At 41.4% G+C, this 17089-nt stretch overlaps 2 protein-coding genes and 2 long non-coding RNA genes across 4 annotated transcripts in view; 2 read left to right on the plus strand and 2 right to left on the minus strand.

Moving 5' to 3' along the window:
* Positions 1-17089, plus strand: part of LOC138965092 (uncharacterized) — a 305948-nt gene that overhangs the window by 66694 nt on the left and 222165 nt on the right. The window lies entirely within an intron of this gene.
* The window catches only part of LOC138965056 (uncharacterized), a 30634-nt gene that overhangs the window by 1229 nt on the left and 12316 nt on the right, over positions 1-17089 (minus strand). Inside the window, exons 12-14 of the mRNA XM_070337181.1 lie at positions 16987-17059; positions 16138-16284; positions 59-198 (exon numbers count right to left, since the gene is read on the minus strand). Coding sequence (XP_070193282.1) covers positions 59-198; positions 16138-16284; positions 16987-17059 — 360 coding nt within the window. The remainder of the gene's footprint in view (positions 1-58; positions 199-16137; positions 16285-16986; positions 17060-17089) is intronic.
* LOC138965054 (uncharacterized) lies at positions 7468-13874 on the plus strand. The gene is made up of 4 exons (XR_011455277.1): positions 7468-7772; positions 8513-8657; positions 9883-10782; positions 12132-13874. It is a non-coding gene; the product is annotated as an uncharacterized lncRNA (long non-coding RNA).
* On the minus strand, positions 8589-14003 carry LOC138965055 (uncharacterized). The gene is made up of 3 exons (XR_011455278.1): positions 13874-14003; positions 12803-12879; positions 8589-9763 (listed from the first exon to the last, which is right to left on the minus strand). It is a non-coding gene; the product is annotated as an uncharacterized lncRNA (long non-coding RNA).

A 17089-nucleotide genomic window follows, 5' to 3' on the forward strand; every position in this document is an offset into this window, starting at 1 on the left:
TGTTACAACAGACAAAAATAAGCCCGATCACTGATAGGCCCTATGTAGGCCCACTTACTTTTGAGAGAGCAGAGGGGTGGCGTGGTAAATGCAGGGTGTACTGGGGACACAGCCAGAAATGTGGAGAGGTTGATCATCACTGAACTTGGCCATGGTTCTCGTGTCGTGCGCCTCAAACACCGCTAGCTGATTCTTGGTCTGAAATATTTCATACACGCATTAAGAAAATACAGCCTGAATTCTCTCACCTGCAGCTATAAACATATCAAAATGAAAGGTGGAAGAGGATGAAGACTTTACACACGTTTGTCACTTAGTGTTTGTGTAACTGTGTGCGTAAGTTGCTAGTGTGAGCTTGGGAACGACAGTTACGGTACACATGCACTTTTGTGCATCCGTGTGAACTCGTGGTACCTCTATACTATCGGGGATTCATTAAGGTTTCCGAGACTGAGTTTTATTTCTATTGAATTGGTCTCGCGGAATAGCCGATTCTAAAATTTGCATCTATAGGTAAAACGATTGTTTTTTTGGTACAAGCCTCTGGAGTACATTTTGTGATTAATGTTTTTGTGAACAAGAAACAATTGACAGGTGGCTTTGTTCCATCTCCCTTTTTCCCTCCGCCGCGATGTAAAGTTGAATAGTTGAAGGTGACGTTAGGCACTAACTAAAGAAAGTGGGGCTGCCTGACACCCCTCGAGTTGAATGGGTTAATCTTGTGACACCGGCGCACAGGATGTGAACGCTAAAACTGTGCTTTTGCTTGGAATCTTTGAGGGAAGAAGACGTGTATTTGGTGCGGCGTGTTTTCAATGCCGTTGTGTGACATGTCTGTCACGGCCGGAAATCTTTCCGGGATGTGAGGATTCTTTTGCTGGTAGGTTAAAACAATTTTCTTTCTGTAAATGGGTAGGCGGTGAAAAGAATAGTATGCTGCTTGGGGGGAGGATTTATTTGAATGTTTAAGTAGATTGTTTTGTGAGTTGGAATGGTTGGGAAGATTTTTGTGTGTGAATGCTTTAGAAGACCGTCATTTGAGAAAACGGTATTGTAGGCATGTTATTTGGTATGAATGATGTGTTTTGTTGTTCAACGAGTTCGTTTGTGGTAGTTGAAATTGTTGATTTGTTTACGTATGCTTACGGCGTGCATTCTGTGTTTGCAGGATGGCCGAGTGTGCGACGGGGTTTAGTTAGGTCTTTTCTTTTTTAGTGGGGCGTAGATTTGTTTTTATAGACTAGGTTTTGTTAGTGAAGAGTAGTTAGATTTAGTGGAGAGATTTTGGTCAGATTTTGTTAGAGTTTTTGTAGATTTGGTTTTTTTTAAAAGAATTGTTTTTTAGGTTGTTTTTTTTAGATTTCGTTTGTTTTAAATTAGAGTCTCATTGTGGGTTTTTTTTGGATTAAAGTTGAGAGTGAGGATTTAGAGTAGAGTGTAGTTTGGGGAAAGGATTTGGTGTGTTTTAAAGGGTATCTTTAGGGGAAGAATGTAGTTTTAGAATGAAGAGTGAGAATATTGTTTTTTTTAAAGTTGTTTAGTCCTATACAGTGAAAGTTGTATTTGAAGATAAACCCCCGTTATCCCACATTTTCCCCATTTCATCGTATGGAATAAAAGAACCTGGTTAATATAACTTGTGTCGTCTGCTTTAGTGTTTGAGTTCAGTACGAAAGAGGAAAGTAGATTGGCACACGGTTACATTTGTCGCTGGCGAGCAGGGCACACGGTTACATTTGGCGCTGCGGAGCAAGGGTGGGTAGGGGGTGTTACTGTTAGGGCTAGGATTAGAGTAGGTTAGGGGACCCCGTCGCACAGGGAGAGGATGGCAGGCATGCAGTCCGGACGCGGGCTGGTGTTGAGGAGACGGGCGTGTGAGAAGTTGGAGGGAGTCCGGGCGTGACGTCGACGGATGTGGCTTTGTTGTCAACATTGCCATTTAGTTTGTTAATCCGGGGAAGAAAGGATTACAGTGATTAACATTTCTTTTTACTCTGTTAGTCCACAGAAGGACTTCAACGATTAACATTTCTTCGGACGTTTGTGAAAGACTGTTTGCACACCGTGCAAAGAGACAGAGTTGGGGAGTGGACCAGCCCCGGAAGAGTGTGTTCGATTATGTTGATTTGATATTATGACGGACATGTGTAGTTGTATGTTTGATTATGCTACATGGATGTGATGTGATTACTAACACTTGTGGTTGTATGTATGGGTGTTAGTGTGGTTTTTGTTGCAAGCCGTGTGCTTGGGGCGTGAGTATTGCGCTTGCCGGTTGATTTGTTTCAAGGATCGAAACATGGTGAACAACATAATGTTGAAATACCGTCATATCATACATATTGGAAGGGAAAAGGATGGTGAAGGAAGGAAGGAAGGATTGTGAAGGAAGGAAGGATAGTGAAGGAAGGAAGGAAGGATTGTGAAGGAAGGAAGGAAGGATTGTGAAGGAAGGAAGGAGAGTGATGGTGAAGAAGAGAAGGATATATATCATAGTAAACTTCATATACTGTAGACAGGGTGCCTGGGACGCATTCAACTTGTATCAGTTTACCACAAGGACGCCCAGAGGTGGTGGTATTTGACGGGTTTTATGTTGTCTCTAGCCGATTGTCTACGCGCACACATTTTAATTTGTTTGAGTAATGGCGTCTCCAGCCTCGTACGCCTCAGGAGCAAAGTATGCTACCTGTAAGGGATTAGATGACCTTTTTCTTCCTTTTTGCTCTCTGCTATCGTTTGGTTTGTCTTTACTGTCTTCTCTGCTCCCACTTTCTAATTCTCTTGGCTGCACTTTTTTTAGGGATTCTTTGGTTTGAGCATGGCGTCTCCAGCCTCGTACGCCTCAGGAGCAAAGTATGCTACCTGTAAGGGATTAGATAACCTTTTTCTTCCTTTTTGCTCTCTGCTATCGTTTGGTTTGTCTTTACTGTCTTCTCCGCTCCCACTTTCTAATTCTCTTGGCTGCACTTTTTAGGGATTCTTTGGTTTGAGTATGGCGTCTCCAGCCTCGTACGCCTCAGGAGCAAAGTATGCTACCTGTAAGGAATTAGATTACCTTTTTCTACCTTTTTGCTCTCTGCTATCATTTGGTTTGTCTTTACTGTTTTCTCCGCTCTCACTTTTACTGTCTCCTCTGCGCTCGCTATTTTCTTGGTGGTGTTTTTTAGAATTTTTGAGTTCTGGTGCTTATTGATGTCTTTGTTTGAAGACAGTGTGTACACTGGTTTTGTTTATTAGAATTAATATTAGTGGATTTTTGAAATAGATTCTGAAGGATTGTATGGTTGCCTATGAATACTCCTGTTGAATGGTTTAATTGTGATGAGTGACATTAGGTTATTGCTGATTTTTAACTAAAGGTTTGATATTCTGGGTGAGTTTTAAGGACTTCCAGTTTTTTCATTGCCTTGGCAAGTGGTCATTTTGTTAGTTGATTAGAAGATTGTGTTGCCAAGTACAGTTGGGATACAAAGAGGGGACATGCATTGATAAATCGTAAAGGTTGTCAGTATTTTGTTCTGATGTATGCTCAAGAGAGATCAGATGCTTTGATAAATCGTAAAGATTGTCAACATTTTGTTCTGATGTATGCTCAAGAGAGATAAAATATTTGATAAGTCGTAAAGATTATCATTATTGGTTATCTGGCAAGTGGTGAACATAATTCTTTGTAAAGTGAACCATGGAACTGCCTCTGTTAAAGATGAGTTGTGATTTTTTGTCAACTTGTGTGAGTTGGATGTTGACAGGAGATAGGATTATTGGCACAGGAAGGATTATGTGAAATGTGTATTTCAGAACATTTAATTTTAGAGAAATATTGTATTAGTCAGTTGATGATTGTTTTTGTGTGAAAGTTTTTGAAATGATTTGAGGATGGAGAATATTATGTTTTTGGGAGGTTAAATATTTTTTTTGAATTTTTCTGATTCTGGCATGTCGCCAGGAGACGACAGTCTAAGTTGGGGAGGATGTGAGCTTGGGAACGACAGTTACGGTACACATGCACTTTTGTGCATCCGTGTGAACTCGTGGTACCTCTATACTATCGGGGATTCATTAAGGTTTCCGAGACTGAGTTTTATTTCTATTGAATTGGTCTCGCGGAATAGCCGATTCTAAAATTTGCATAGGTAAAACGATTGTTTTTTTGGTACAAGCCTCTGGAGTAAATTTTGTGATTAATGTTTTTGTGAACAAGAAACAATTGACAGGTGGCTTTGTTCCATCTCCCTTTTTCCCTCCGCCGCGATGTAAAGTTGAATAGTTGAAGGTGACGTTAGGCACTAACTAAAGAAAGTGGGGCTGCCTGACACCCCTCGAGTTGAATGGGTTAATCTTGTGACACCGGCGCACAGGATGTGAACGCTAAAACTGTGCTTTTGCTTGGAATCTTTGAGGGAAGAAGACGTGTATTTGGTGCGGCGTGTTTTCAATGCCGTTGTGTGACATGTCTGTCACGGCCGGAAATCTTTCCGGGATGTGAGGATTCTTTTGCTGGTAGGTTAAAACAATTTTCTTTCTGTAAATGGGTAGGCGGTGAAAAGAATAGTATGCTGCTTGGGGGGAGGATTTATTTGAATGTTTAAGTAGATTGTTTTGTGAGTTGGAATGGTTGGGAAGATTTTTGTGTGTGAATGCTTTAGAAGACCGTCGTTTGAGAAAACGGTATTGTAGGCATGTTATTTGGTATGAATGATGTGTTTTGTTGTTCAACGAGTTCGTTTGTGGTAGTTGAAATTGTTGATTTGTTTACGTATGCTTACGGCGTGCATTCTGTGTTTGCAGGATGGCCGAGTGTGCGACGGGGTTTAGTTAGGTCTTTTCTTTTTTAGTGGGGCGTAGATTTGTTTTTATAGACTAGGTTTTGTTAGTGAAGAGTAGTTAGATTTAGTGGAGAGATTTTGGTCAGATTTTGTTAGAGTTTTTGTAGATTTGGTTTTTTTTAAAGAATTGTTTTTTAGGTTGTTTTTTTTAGATTTCGTTTGTTTTAAATTAGAGTCTCATTGTGGGTTTTTTTGGATTAAAGTTGAGAGTGAGGATTTAGAGTAGAGTGTAGTTTGGGGAAAGGATTTGGTGTGTTTTAAAGGGTATCTTTAGGGGAAGAATGTAGCTTTAGAATGAAGAGTGAGAATATTGTGTGTTTTTTTAAGTTGTTTAGTCCTATACAGTGAAAGTTGTATTTGAAGATAAACCCCCGTTATCCCACATTTTCCCCATTTCATCGTATGGAATAAAAGAACCTGGTTAATATTACTTGTGTCGTCTGCTTTAGTGTTTGAGTTCAGTACGAAAGAGGAAAGTAGATTGGCGCACGGTTACATTTGTCGCTGGCGAGCAGGGCACACGGTTACACTAGTGTATACGCCGTGATCGTGTAAAAATGTGTTAGAAGGCAACTTTCACGTCAGCATTTTAAAGGTTAAAACCGCTCAGTCTTCCACTCCGTGGTACCAAAGAAAGAGACACTTAATATATGTGTTCTGCGCGAACTTAGAATCCGGTTTCATTCTAGAATGGACCGGGTCCAGGTTGGAATTCTAACCCTGCGCAAGTACAGGGGTGCCATTCTAGAATGAAACCCTTGTTGCTGGTCCATTCTAGAATCGGCCGTGCGCAAGGTTGGAATTTGGGTCCAAGTTGGAATAGTCATTTCAGTTAGACTATCACACAGCCAAAGCCACAAATGTGGATTTTCTGTTTGTTTTTGTTTTTTGTGTGTTTGGTTGGGTTTTTTTTCTCGGGTTTTTTACACTTTACTCAAAGACATCGTGAATTGGGATTGTGATGTTCTGAAAGTGATTACGATTTTGAGAGACACTCAGCACTGATCGCTACGAACGGAAATTTCCGGACTGACAGTGTTTTGCCGATCTCGCTTGTAACTTTTAATCTTATTCATATACATGAAGTTGGTCTTCTGAATTGTGAAGATATAATGTCAACTTTTTTTTAAACCTGTGACAACAGCTCTATAACTCACTCTGTCCTTCTGTTGGTCTGTCTGTCGGTTAGTCGGTCTGACCGTCTGTCTGTCTGTCTGTCAAAAAAATTGTCAAAAAACCGGACATTTCCGAGAGGGAGACAGCGCTGACATTGCAAGCGGCCGCAACCGGCTCTCATCACAAAAACAACTGCCCTGCAAACATTACCGCCCTGGTTGTCCCCCTTGCTATGGTCTGCCTTTGTTTTTTGCGTACTCAGGAGTGTCAACTTTCTTGACATGACATTACATCGCAAGATCGCCAAAGGATTTTTTTCAGGGGTAGACAAATCAGCCCCATTTTATCAAAGGGAAGGTGCAGGTGGAGATAATTCAAGGGAAGACAACTCTGTCTTACCTACAAACATTACGGCCCCCTTTATTCAAGGGTTTCATTCTAGAATGGCACCCCTGTACTTGCGCAGGGTTAGAATTCCAACCTGGACCCGGTCCATTCTAGAATGAAACCGGATTCTAAGTTCGCGCAGAACATATACATTACCACATGTACTCATTCAGCAAACAAGCTGCTCTGATAACGATAGACAGATAGTCATAACAACAGAGTATTTAGATAGATAATAACAGCAACAGAGTATAGTTCTGTCTGATAAAAATCCAACAAAGATCACATTTGCCCTTAAAGAACTAAAATTCACAAAAGAATAGACAATGTTCGGAAATGATTCGGTCGGATGTGTATGGGCTGTGAAAGAGTGAATACTCTTGCTTTTAATGATGTCAAATGTTCTCCCGTGACGTTATAGGCCAGTCACTAGCGAGGGGTGTGTCTGAAACACGTTGACAAGGAGCACCGTGTGGACAGGTTGCCTCAAGAAAAGTCAGTAATTACTAATTCACAACCAATCAAAACCCGACAGACTTTATGCCGGAGTTCGTCTATTAGGCCAAACAAAAGTATTTGTCATCATTTTCACGAGTTTTCATTCACAAGCATCTGGGAAATAAATGTCATGTTCCCCGGGGAATAAATGCCCAGTTACCATAGTTACAGAAAGCAGGTTACATGGATATTCAAAACCAAACCCAATAGAAACGCTCGGGGGTTCATCGGCTCACAGGTAAGAGGGAAAACAAGAGAAAAGCGACTCACTCATCTTTGCTTTCTGCTATTCCTTGCTCTCGATTCGTCGCACGTTTAATCCACATATCTGTTAAAGGCACAGTGCAGCTCACAGCCTTCGTTTTGCGTTTTTGTTGCAGCTGAGTGCATTTACAGTTCAAAAATCCACCTATGGTAGTAAAACAAACCCAAAACTACCCAACGACGACATCTGTGAAGCTCGACAGTTTCTTGTTCACGCGAGTGCATAAATTAACCTAGTTATTACGTGGTGTACGCACAGATTCGTGACGTAAGCGTCGTCTGCTTTGATGCCAAGATACACGATCAGATTCGCCAGCACGTTTGAGACGGACCGCCCGAAACTGACCACAAACCGACCGTGTAGCATGCGAACCGTACGTCTCACAAGCTTGATAGCACCCGTCTCGGCCCATCCGTTTGAAATACAGCAGGATCTATTCCGAACGGATCAAGGAACTTCCAGTTCCAGCCCCTGAGCGCACTTCAGTCGACACCCACTTTACAAATGGCGGTCAGTTCAGCATCAACACTTGCCGATTCGGAACCGAAATATTTCATCAACCTGAATCTTGGCGAGGAGTTGGAATCTATGGAACCATGGAAGTAAAAACTACAAAAACCAGCAACATCGGGACCTGTTCATACTGTCCATGCAGCAGACGTGGGGTGAAATGAAAGGTAAGCGTCTGGATCTAGATTTGTTTGCATTCATGTATTGTATCTGTATCAAAGATGGTTTGTCTGTCTCTGTCTCTGTCTCTATGCTTTCCTTGCTGTACGCTTTTGTCTTGAAGGCAAGTATGTAGATCTACATTTCTCTCCTGTTCCGGTCTCAAATCTGCCTTAGCCGAACTCTAGTTCTTCGTTCAAAACATACCTCTTGGCACATTGCCTCTTTTAGTTTTACAGTGTAAAATTATCTGGCAACTTCTATCATAATCAATGTGTCATCTGTTTGGGAAAATGCTGTCAGTTAATTGGGAGTAAAGAAAACAGTCTAGTGATGTGTTGATTACCCTGCCGTAAATTGCGTAGTTGAAATGATAGAGAAAAACAAAACGCAGTAGCAACGATCATTTTGCATGACTGTAGCATTCAGTCATCTTTATGCTCTTATTTAGCTTAGTCACGAACACAAAGCAAATAGTGGCTGACTCAGTCACTGGGGTATTCGCATAAGAAGGCTCTCTTGCCTTGAAATTACCAAACAATAACACACAAGCACTCATTGCCAACTAAAAAAAAACCGCACACGCACACACACTGTGACCCGCACATGCATACTGTGAGACACACACACGCACATACCGACACACACACACACACACACACACACAGCCACACGCATGCACAGAGAAAGAGGGAGAGAGATGACAAATGAAATACTAATTTTGCTTTGCTGCTTTTATTTCCTCCAGTTAATGCCATCAAGACAAACAACAATCCTTCGTAATAAGGGACTCGACAGGGACAGATGACATCTACACTCCAAAGTGAAAGTACTTGCAAGAGCATTTATTTCTTCTGCCTGTCATCAAGAAACAACCTTCAGCCACAAATCGGGTAAGCTTTACACCAGCCTGTATGCTGTAGCTTCAAAAACCTGTTTAATTTACAGATCCAACAATAAAAATAGATCAATATTGGTGGGAGTGGAGATTGATGTATGCTTGGGCCTTGGGTGTGTGTGTTGGGGGGGGGGGGGGGGTCATATACCAGACATTTAAAATCAAGTGAGCTTACTGTACACCATGTAAACAAGGTATGTGTAAAACCTTCTTTTCAGTCCATCATCATTCCGTTAAGTGGCTCCATTGCCAGGTGACTGCACCAGCAGAATTGATTCAAGTAATCAAAACACTCTCCTATCACATATCGAACCTATCTGGAGCTGTGGTTTGAACCATGTGTTCCGTGTGGTTTGTACCATTGTGACCATGTGGGCATCGCCACCCATTAGGCATAATGCAATCACACTCACTCACTTGGTTGTGGGGAAAATACTCATTACCAACAACCTCAGGCACAGTTGCATTGTGCAAGTCTGGAAGATATCTGGCAGGGGGAATGTTCAGTGTATTTTGATTTATTAGGTGTGAATGTTGAACGTTTGTATCACTGTTCCTTAAATTCACATCCATGTCAAACATCACACAATGATAATGAGCGTCAATGATGGCAAGAAAAATAACGGAATAAAAAAGCAAATAGACTTTAGAAAGATAAGGATAATTTAATTGTTGTTCCTATTTTTTCCCCTTCTATTACACGATTATAAATTATGCAGAAAACCGGACTTTTTGTGTGCGGTAATATTACATAATTAATAAGAAAAGAGATGTAGAGTATTTTTTTTATATATAATTTTGAAATGGGCTAAATATGGGCTGTGTGACTGTTTACTGTGCTTTCTTTTTTTTCTTTATTCTATTTTTTGTTAAAGATACATTCAACACAGTCGTTTTTGTTTGCTGTTATTGTAATACTATATAATTATGAAAGTAAAAGAAGTAAAAACATGTTATTTTAACAAAACAAACACAAATTTTATCAACTGTTCTTGAAGCTCTAAGTGTCACGGGTCGTCTCGTCTAAGACACCCACGCAGTTAGGAAACAGCCACAAGTCTGCTGTTATGACTTCCCCTTCGGCCTGTGTGTGTGAAGCACCTGCAAAACACACACACACACACACACACACACACACACACACACACACACACAAGTTTATTTGCATGTTTACATTGTTTTTGAAATCGTTTGAACATGTTCCTCTATGTATGTTTCAGGATGACACATTTGAAAACAAAGAAGATAAGTTCTCAAAGTTGATCTGGATTACCACAACAACCATGAAAACAAAAAGGGGGGGGAGGGGGGCACGGAGCCTCTGGGGCCTTCCCAACACAACCCTGAACAACCTTAACCAAGAACCAGTTTTGGATGACGACCCTATCCTAGGCGGATTACCCGATTTTGGGCCATCGGCTGCTGATGTCAACACATCTTCACAGAAGGTTCAAGACCCAAAACGTGTGTGGCAACAAAGGACACAAATACAAAGAAAAGGTTGGAAAGCCAAGAGGCTGTCGTGCTGAGGAATATTAGCTCTGTGCTGCAAAAGAGATTAAAGGCACACTCCTTCTCGTGAAAACATGGACGCTATGGCATGCTTAAACGGTGTAAGTGTCCATAGGCTCTCGGCAGGCATAAAAGGCAGTTTTTGCAGCCGTTTAAGCGGATAATGAGACAAGAAAACGATACATCTGAGTAACTCGCAAACGCATTCAGCATGGGTGTGAGCCCAACATTTTGCCAGGACTAAACATTTTGGAAGGCCGGGGTCCAGGGGCCGCTAAGGCTCCAGCGGGGTGCAGTGGCAGCGCCCTTGTTGGGGGGTCTAGGGTGGCAGTGCCCCCCAGCCGAAAATGAATTTTAGTATTATACTTTATAGGGAGGGTTTAGGTGGCCTCTCCTGACTAAATCTTATAACAAACAAGTGTTTTTTTAAGAGATGCACAATATAGATTTGTAACTGACCAGCTGAAAATGAATTTGAGTAATTCAAGAGGGGCTATTTGAGCCTCTCCCAGGTTTAAAACTGAAAACAGCTACCACAAAAATTAAAAAGGGGGGGGGGGTGGGGGATGTGTAAGAATGCACAAAATCAAAAACCTCCATACTTGAAGGTGTTTGGTTGCACCACTCTTGCTAGGGGGTCTACAAAAAACAAGTTGTATACACATTTCAAGAAGGGTTTTAGAAGCATCTCCTCGCTTAAACTAAAACTTAAAATTGGAGATGCACAAAATGTAAAAAAATCTTGTGAACTTGAAGGTACAGTATTTGGAAGTATCCAGCTGAAAATGAATTTTAGCAATGCAATAGGTGTTATTTGAGCCTATTCTGACTTTAAAACTGAAAACAGCACACCATTTTGTTTGTTTAAAAATATTATTGGGGGGGGGGGGGGGGGTAAATGAATGCATAAAATAAATTAACAATATGTTTGGTTGTACCACTCATGCTAGGGGGTCTACAAAAACAAGTGGTATACACATTTTTTTTTTCTCATTACTTTATTGTCCCATCGCTGGGAAATTCGGGTCGCTTCCTCCCAGTGGAAAGCTAGCAGCAACGGAGTCGCGCTACCCAGGTGTCTGCGTGTTTAGGTGTATTCAGCCACCTGCACTTATGGCAGAATGACCAAGATCTTTAACGTGCCATTGTGGTGACACGGGGGTGGGAGATGGATACCGTCTCTGGGTCTGCACATAAAGTTGACCCGTGTCCGTCCCGGCCCGGATTCGAACCAGCGACCTCTCGATCACAAGTCCAGTGCTCTACCACCTGAGCTACCCGAAGAAGAGTTTTAGAAGCATCTCCTTGCTTTAAAAACAAAAACTTTAAATTGGAGCTGCAAAACATTTAAAATTCTTGTAAACTTGAAGGTATTTGGAACTAACCAGATGAAAATAAATTTTAGCACATCAAGAGGTGCTATTTGAACCTCTCCTGGCTTAACAAAAATAGCACACCAATTTTTTATTTATTTATTTTTTTTTTTTGGGGGGGGGGGGGGGGGGGGAGGGAATTAAATGAATGCACACAATAACAGTTCACGTCCCAGCTGCAGTACAAGGAAAAAAAGACAATCATCAAAAACAAGAGGAAAACCAGAGCGGAGAAAGATGACTACCACCTGCTCCAACGTGAAGAACAAGTCGTCCTACTCAGACTCCGCACTGGACATAACAGACTAAACCATCATATGGCCACAAAGCTGAAGCTAGTTCCCTCCCCCCTATGTCCGTGTGGCAAGAATCAGACAGCAGAGCACATCCTGCAGGATTGTCCATACCACAGTGCTCTGAGGGACACCACCTGGCCAGAGGAGACAGCGCTACAAAAGAAGCTATACGGCCCCAGAGAGGACTTGGAGAGGACAGCACGTTTCGCCCTGCAGTCCGGACTGACGATCTAACAGCGAACGACAAGAAGAAGAATGCACACAATCAAAAAATCTCCATACTTGAAGGTGTTTGGTTGCACCACTCTTGCTAGGGGGTGTACAAAAACAAGTGGTAAACACATTTCAAGAAGGGATTTAGAAGCACCTCCTCACTTACCAAAAACTTAAAATTAGAAATGCACAAAATTTTAAATTCTTGCAAACCTGAAAGGTATTTGATTTCATCATCTAGTTTTGTCTTTGATTTAAAAAATGCTTACTGCATTAAAGAAAAATAAAGTTCTACGCGAGTGAATTCTGAGAACTTTAAAAAGGCAAAATCTTTAAACCAAGTACCTCTCAGGCTCTGCGGCTGATATGTCTCATACTCCAGGTATCGAGAAAACAAAGAAACTTCACAATCAACGTTTTCCCCATATATATATATATAACCTGTTTTGGAATCGATCAATCTTCAATTGCACAATAAGATGGATTGCAACTGTCTTTTTTTCATCGTTTACAGATCATATAAACTATCAACTGACTGACCTAGTATTACTTTGTTTGGCTTTTTCATAAATAACAAATACACTTCATGTATAACGTCGAACGCTGAAGAAGAAGAACTTCATGTATAACAAACATGGTTTTTGCATGCATTCCTGATTTTGTGTGTGGATGTGAGACCATGCATGGGGATTTTTATTCTGTGTGTACTATTAACTGCTAGATATAATTTATAAACATACAACTACCTGCTTAGATCAAGAGAAGAAGCACCACCTGCCTGTGTTCTGCTTGGCACGGTTGCAGTATGAACGTAGCCTCAATGCTGATTCACAAAATGTAAAAAAATTAATAAAATGAGCAATTAAAAAAATGTACAATGCTTTCAAAAATACAATGCATATTATTATTATTATTATGTCCAATAAAATAATCATTTAAAAACCTCATGAAAACACAACCAACACCCACAGGGCCTAACAGACAGAGCCACAAACACCAAGGGCACACACACACACACACACACACACATGTACAGTGTACACATGCACACACAGGTACACACGCAGACACACGCGTACATAGTACAGCTAGTACAGAAATCTCAGGATGAACCGATCCATGCTATGTTTGTAATATTTCATTTGCAATGCATATTAGTTCTATAAATACTGTAGTATCATAGCAGACAAAAATGCCCAGAGACAGTTGGCTTATCCGAGAGGAGTCGTCAAACAGCTAGACAAGTGCAAAGGTGCATAATTATGGCATTATATGTTATATATGTTTTGTTTTGTTTTTACAGTTTGTGAATTGGGAATCACAACACCACAAGCAATGATGACTATATAGGCCCTTATATAAACGACACCAAACAAAATCACAGCTTATGCAAAGTCCCAGTTATCAAAGCAAACGCCAGGCACCAAGAATCCACAATTTGTTTAGTCAGGGCGCAACAGGCACTTGACGTGAACCAGAGTGGGTGGGTGCTGGGTTTGGGCTTATCCCGTGCTTTAAAATGATCTATAGCGACATTCTGCAGGTGATTTCTACCCACCACCAGTACCCAACCTCCTCTGTTCTATTGTCAAGTGCCAGTGGTCTGGCAAAAACAAAGTACGAAATGAAAACACACAAAGTGAACCACGGCGATACATAGAACTCCTGCTCCACGACAAATCGCACTCTCCCTTCCCCCTCCCTCCCCAAGTTCAGAAATTATTTTTACAATCACGTCCAAAATACACTATTATCACATAACAGAATTAGAATGATAACCATCTCTTACGAAGTGCATGAAAAGTAGATCTACTCACTTGACCAGCAAAATGGGGATTGTTGATGACAAAATTCTTCTTCAGTTCAATCCATCGCGCAAGCTCCTCCCCGAAATAACCCCGCCGCGTATCATAGCTGTGTCCACGAGCGAGTTTTTCGTCTCTCCTCTGCCTTGTTCAAAACGGTGTAGTCGGCGGGGAATCATTGCGTTTTGATTTCTTCTTTTGGCTTTGGTCTGAGTTCGATTCAACTGAGTGATCCCAGCCTCCATTTTGTTTTACACAAACTCATGATGACGTCTGACATAGTTTGCGAGTGACGTGTCTTTTTGTGCATGATGTGGTGATCTACCTGATCTAAATTTAGATCCAAAAATAGGCCAAGGACCGGCGGGTCCGAGTTAGAAATTAATTCGTAAAAAAATTGCAGTTCTTGACTCCTTGCATGGAAGTCAATGAAACATGGTATTTATTCAAAGGGATAGACGCCTGAGGTATGACTAAAAGCCCTAGGGGCTACGTGCACCTGGATTTGACAAGTCCAGTATCTTTAAGAGATGTCACGAACCGAGACAGTGCCGCAAACAAGCAGCTCTTCGAAACAACGGGGCAATCCCGGGCCATCGCAAGCAAATACAAAATGTAGGTCATTCTTTGCAATGAAACGCCGCTGTCGGCCCAAAGTCGAAGACGCGTACTGCTGGATTCACACACCATTCATTTAGTCGGAACCTACAGAACTTTTCTTCCTCAAACCTGACATACTTGTCTCAACATGTCATCAAATTAATACACAGATCTCCTTGACTCGCTTTCACTTGTACTTGTAGCGCCTTCACTCTCGCGCCTGCCTTCAGTGATTGCAACAGCGTGGTGGGGCCCCAAAAACGGTATTTTCAAAACCAAACTCGCGTTTCAACTCATGGCTCCCTCTGTTGATGATGCAATTATTTTCGCGCTACCAAAATGATGACAAAAACGATGTTTGATGGGTTGTTGTCAGACAAGCTTTTTTTGTCGGTCCTCGGAGGGCATATCGACTTTTGTTTCATATTTATTGACCGCGGCCTTCGGCCTTGGTCAATAAATATGAAACAAAAGACGATATGCTCCCCCTCGGACGACAAAAAAGCTGGTCTGTCAACAACCCATCAAACATCTTATAATGTTGGTTAAGGGTAACCCGACCGACCCTATTTTTTCCCGCCGACCCTTGAACTTTTGTTTCATTTCTCAAAAACACACATTTGTTTTGGTCAATAAATATGAAACAAAAGTCGATATGCCCCCCGAGGACCGACAAAAAAGCTGGTCTGACAACAAACCACCAAACATCGTTTTTGTCATCATTTTGGTAGTGAGAAAATAAGTGCCAAATCAACACAGGGAGCCATGCTTTGAAACACGAGTTCCGTTTTGATGATGCATGGTTTGGGGCCCCAGCACGTTGTTACAATCAAAGCTGGCGTGTGAAAGCAACTTTCTGTGTTTTGAGTTCATAAAATGTTGGGATAAATATCAGGTTTGAGGATGCACAGTTCTGTAGGTTCCTCTCAGTATTCCACCCCCTCGGTTTTCAGTTGTAAATAATAAGCTTAGTGATTGAATGTGGAAGCTACGTTGGGTCAAACTGAGGTCACAGAAGATTTGTGTCGGGCAGCGAAGGAAAGAATTGCGATCTTGTTTTCGACTCATTGCCTCTTTGTTTTTCATTAGACCTGTCATTCTGCTTGCTCGGCTTTGTTAGATGTTTGCATATCTTGTTACTATGTTCTTTGCTTTTATTATTATTTCTTATTTGCGCTTCGTTTATCGATACGACGTCTTGTGCACGGGTCAAAATTTGTGTGTCAGGGGTCAATTGGTTTGACTCAAGTTGAACTTGACGTTCGTGTTTCTCCGAACGTCTGTGTATCGAAACACAGATACACGCACTCCATGACTTTGTAAGAAGACAGAAAACATATCGCTAGGTTTCATTTGTTTGTGATGAATTTATGACCTTTCATGAAGTAGTTTTGTTTTTTGTTTACTTTTGCCAGTTTGCCAGTTCGTCTTTAGAACTTTTCAAAGCAGTGTCGTCTGTTTAGGTCTGGGGAAACGCCAATGAAAAGAGCCGAAGAATCCCCGAGCGTTTCTATTGGGTTTGCTTTTGATTATTCATGTATAACCTGCTTCCTGCAACTATGGTAACCGGGGATTTATTGCATGGGGAACATGAGATTTATTTCCCAGGTGTTTGTGAATGAAAACTCGTGAAAATGATGACAACTATTTTTGTTTGGCCTTACCACAACACTCACCATGTTGAATCCTGCCTTGCTAGGTGTGATGGAGAACTGTCCGGTGATGTCCGGAACAAAGATGATGCCGAACCTCTCACCTCCCACTTCACTGTACGTCGTCCATACCTCACCGTTTACTCCGTCGTAATCGGAACCCAGCGCTGTCTGTTGCAAGGAGCAGATAACACAAAACATTGTTGATCATCTTGAAAATGGAAGTTTGCGAAGCAGAAGTTGCTACCATTAAATGCAGTTAACTTAGTATTTGTTTGTTTGTGGTCCCGTAGAAGCCCGCATTGACCGTTCAGAAAATTTGACATTGTTTTTTTGTGTGTGTTTTCCCTGTATTGGTCGGTACAGAATCATTTTGTTTTTTAAGTTTGTTCATCTCAACCACAGTCATCGTGTTATTTAGATTGAGTTAACTTTGATGCAAAGTACTTCGTCGTCTCGACTGAAAGAAACGCAAGGAAACAGGACTCCAACGGATTGCAGTTGATCACACTAAATTAGTGAAAACACAAACTACATGTTCACAGTGCCATGAGTGATATAGGGTTATATATTTTGTTATACCTGACAGTGAAAAAAAGGAACACGCACTGATGAATCTGTTGAAACATAGAGCTAGTTCCAAGAGTCAAAGCGGACATGACATTTTGAACTTTTTTTCCTCCCAAATCGGAGTTCAGGAATAAACCGGAAAAGTGGCACCCCTGTAGCACGAACGAGATGCATGTCCTTGGCAGAGCTTGTGTCGGTTAACAACATCAGTTGTTTTCTTAAAAGAAGGTGTATTCAATATTTGAATTCTAAATAACTGAATTCATATTTCTTCGTACCAAGGGCAATTGAGGCAATACTTACTTGGTATACTTGGTCATCAATGGCCGTGGCCGGTTTCGATGGTTTCAGAATAAGCCCTTCTGCGTTACAGCATCTAGAGTACAACAGATCGTGACAGTCATGT

The sequence above is a fragment of the Littorina saxatilis genome, linkage group LG4, assembly GCF_037325665.1.
Source record: "Littorina saxatilis isolate snail1 linkage group LG4, US_GU_Lsax_2.0, whole genome shotgun sequence".
Taxonomy (NCBI): Eukaryota; Metazoa; Mollusca; class Gastropoda; order Littorinimorpha; family Littorinidae; genus Littorina; species Littorina saxatilis.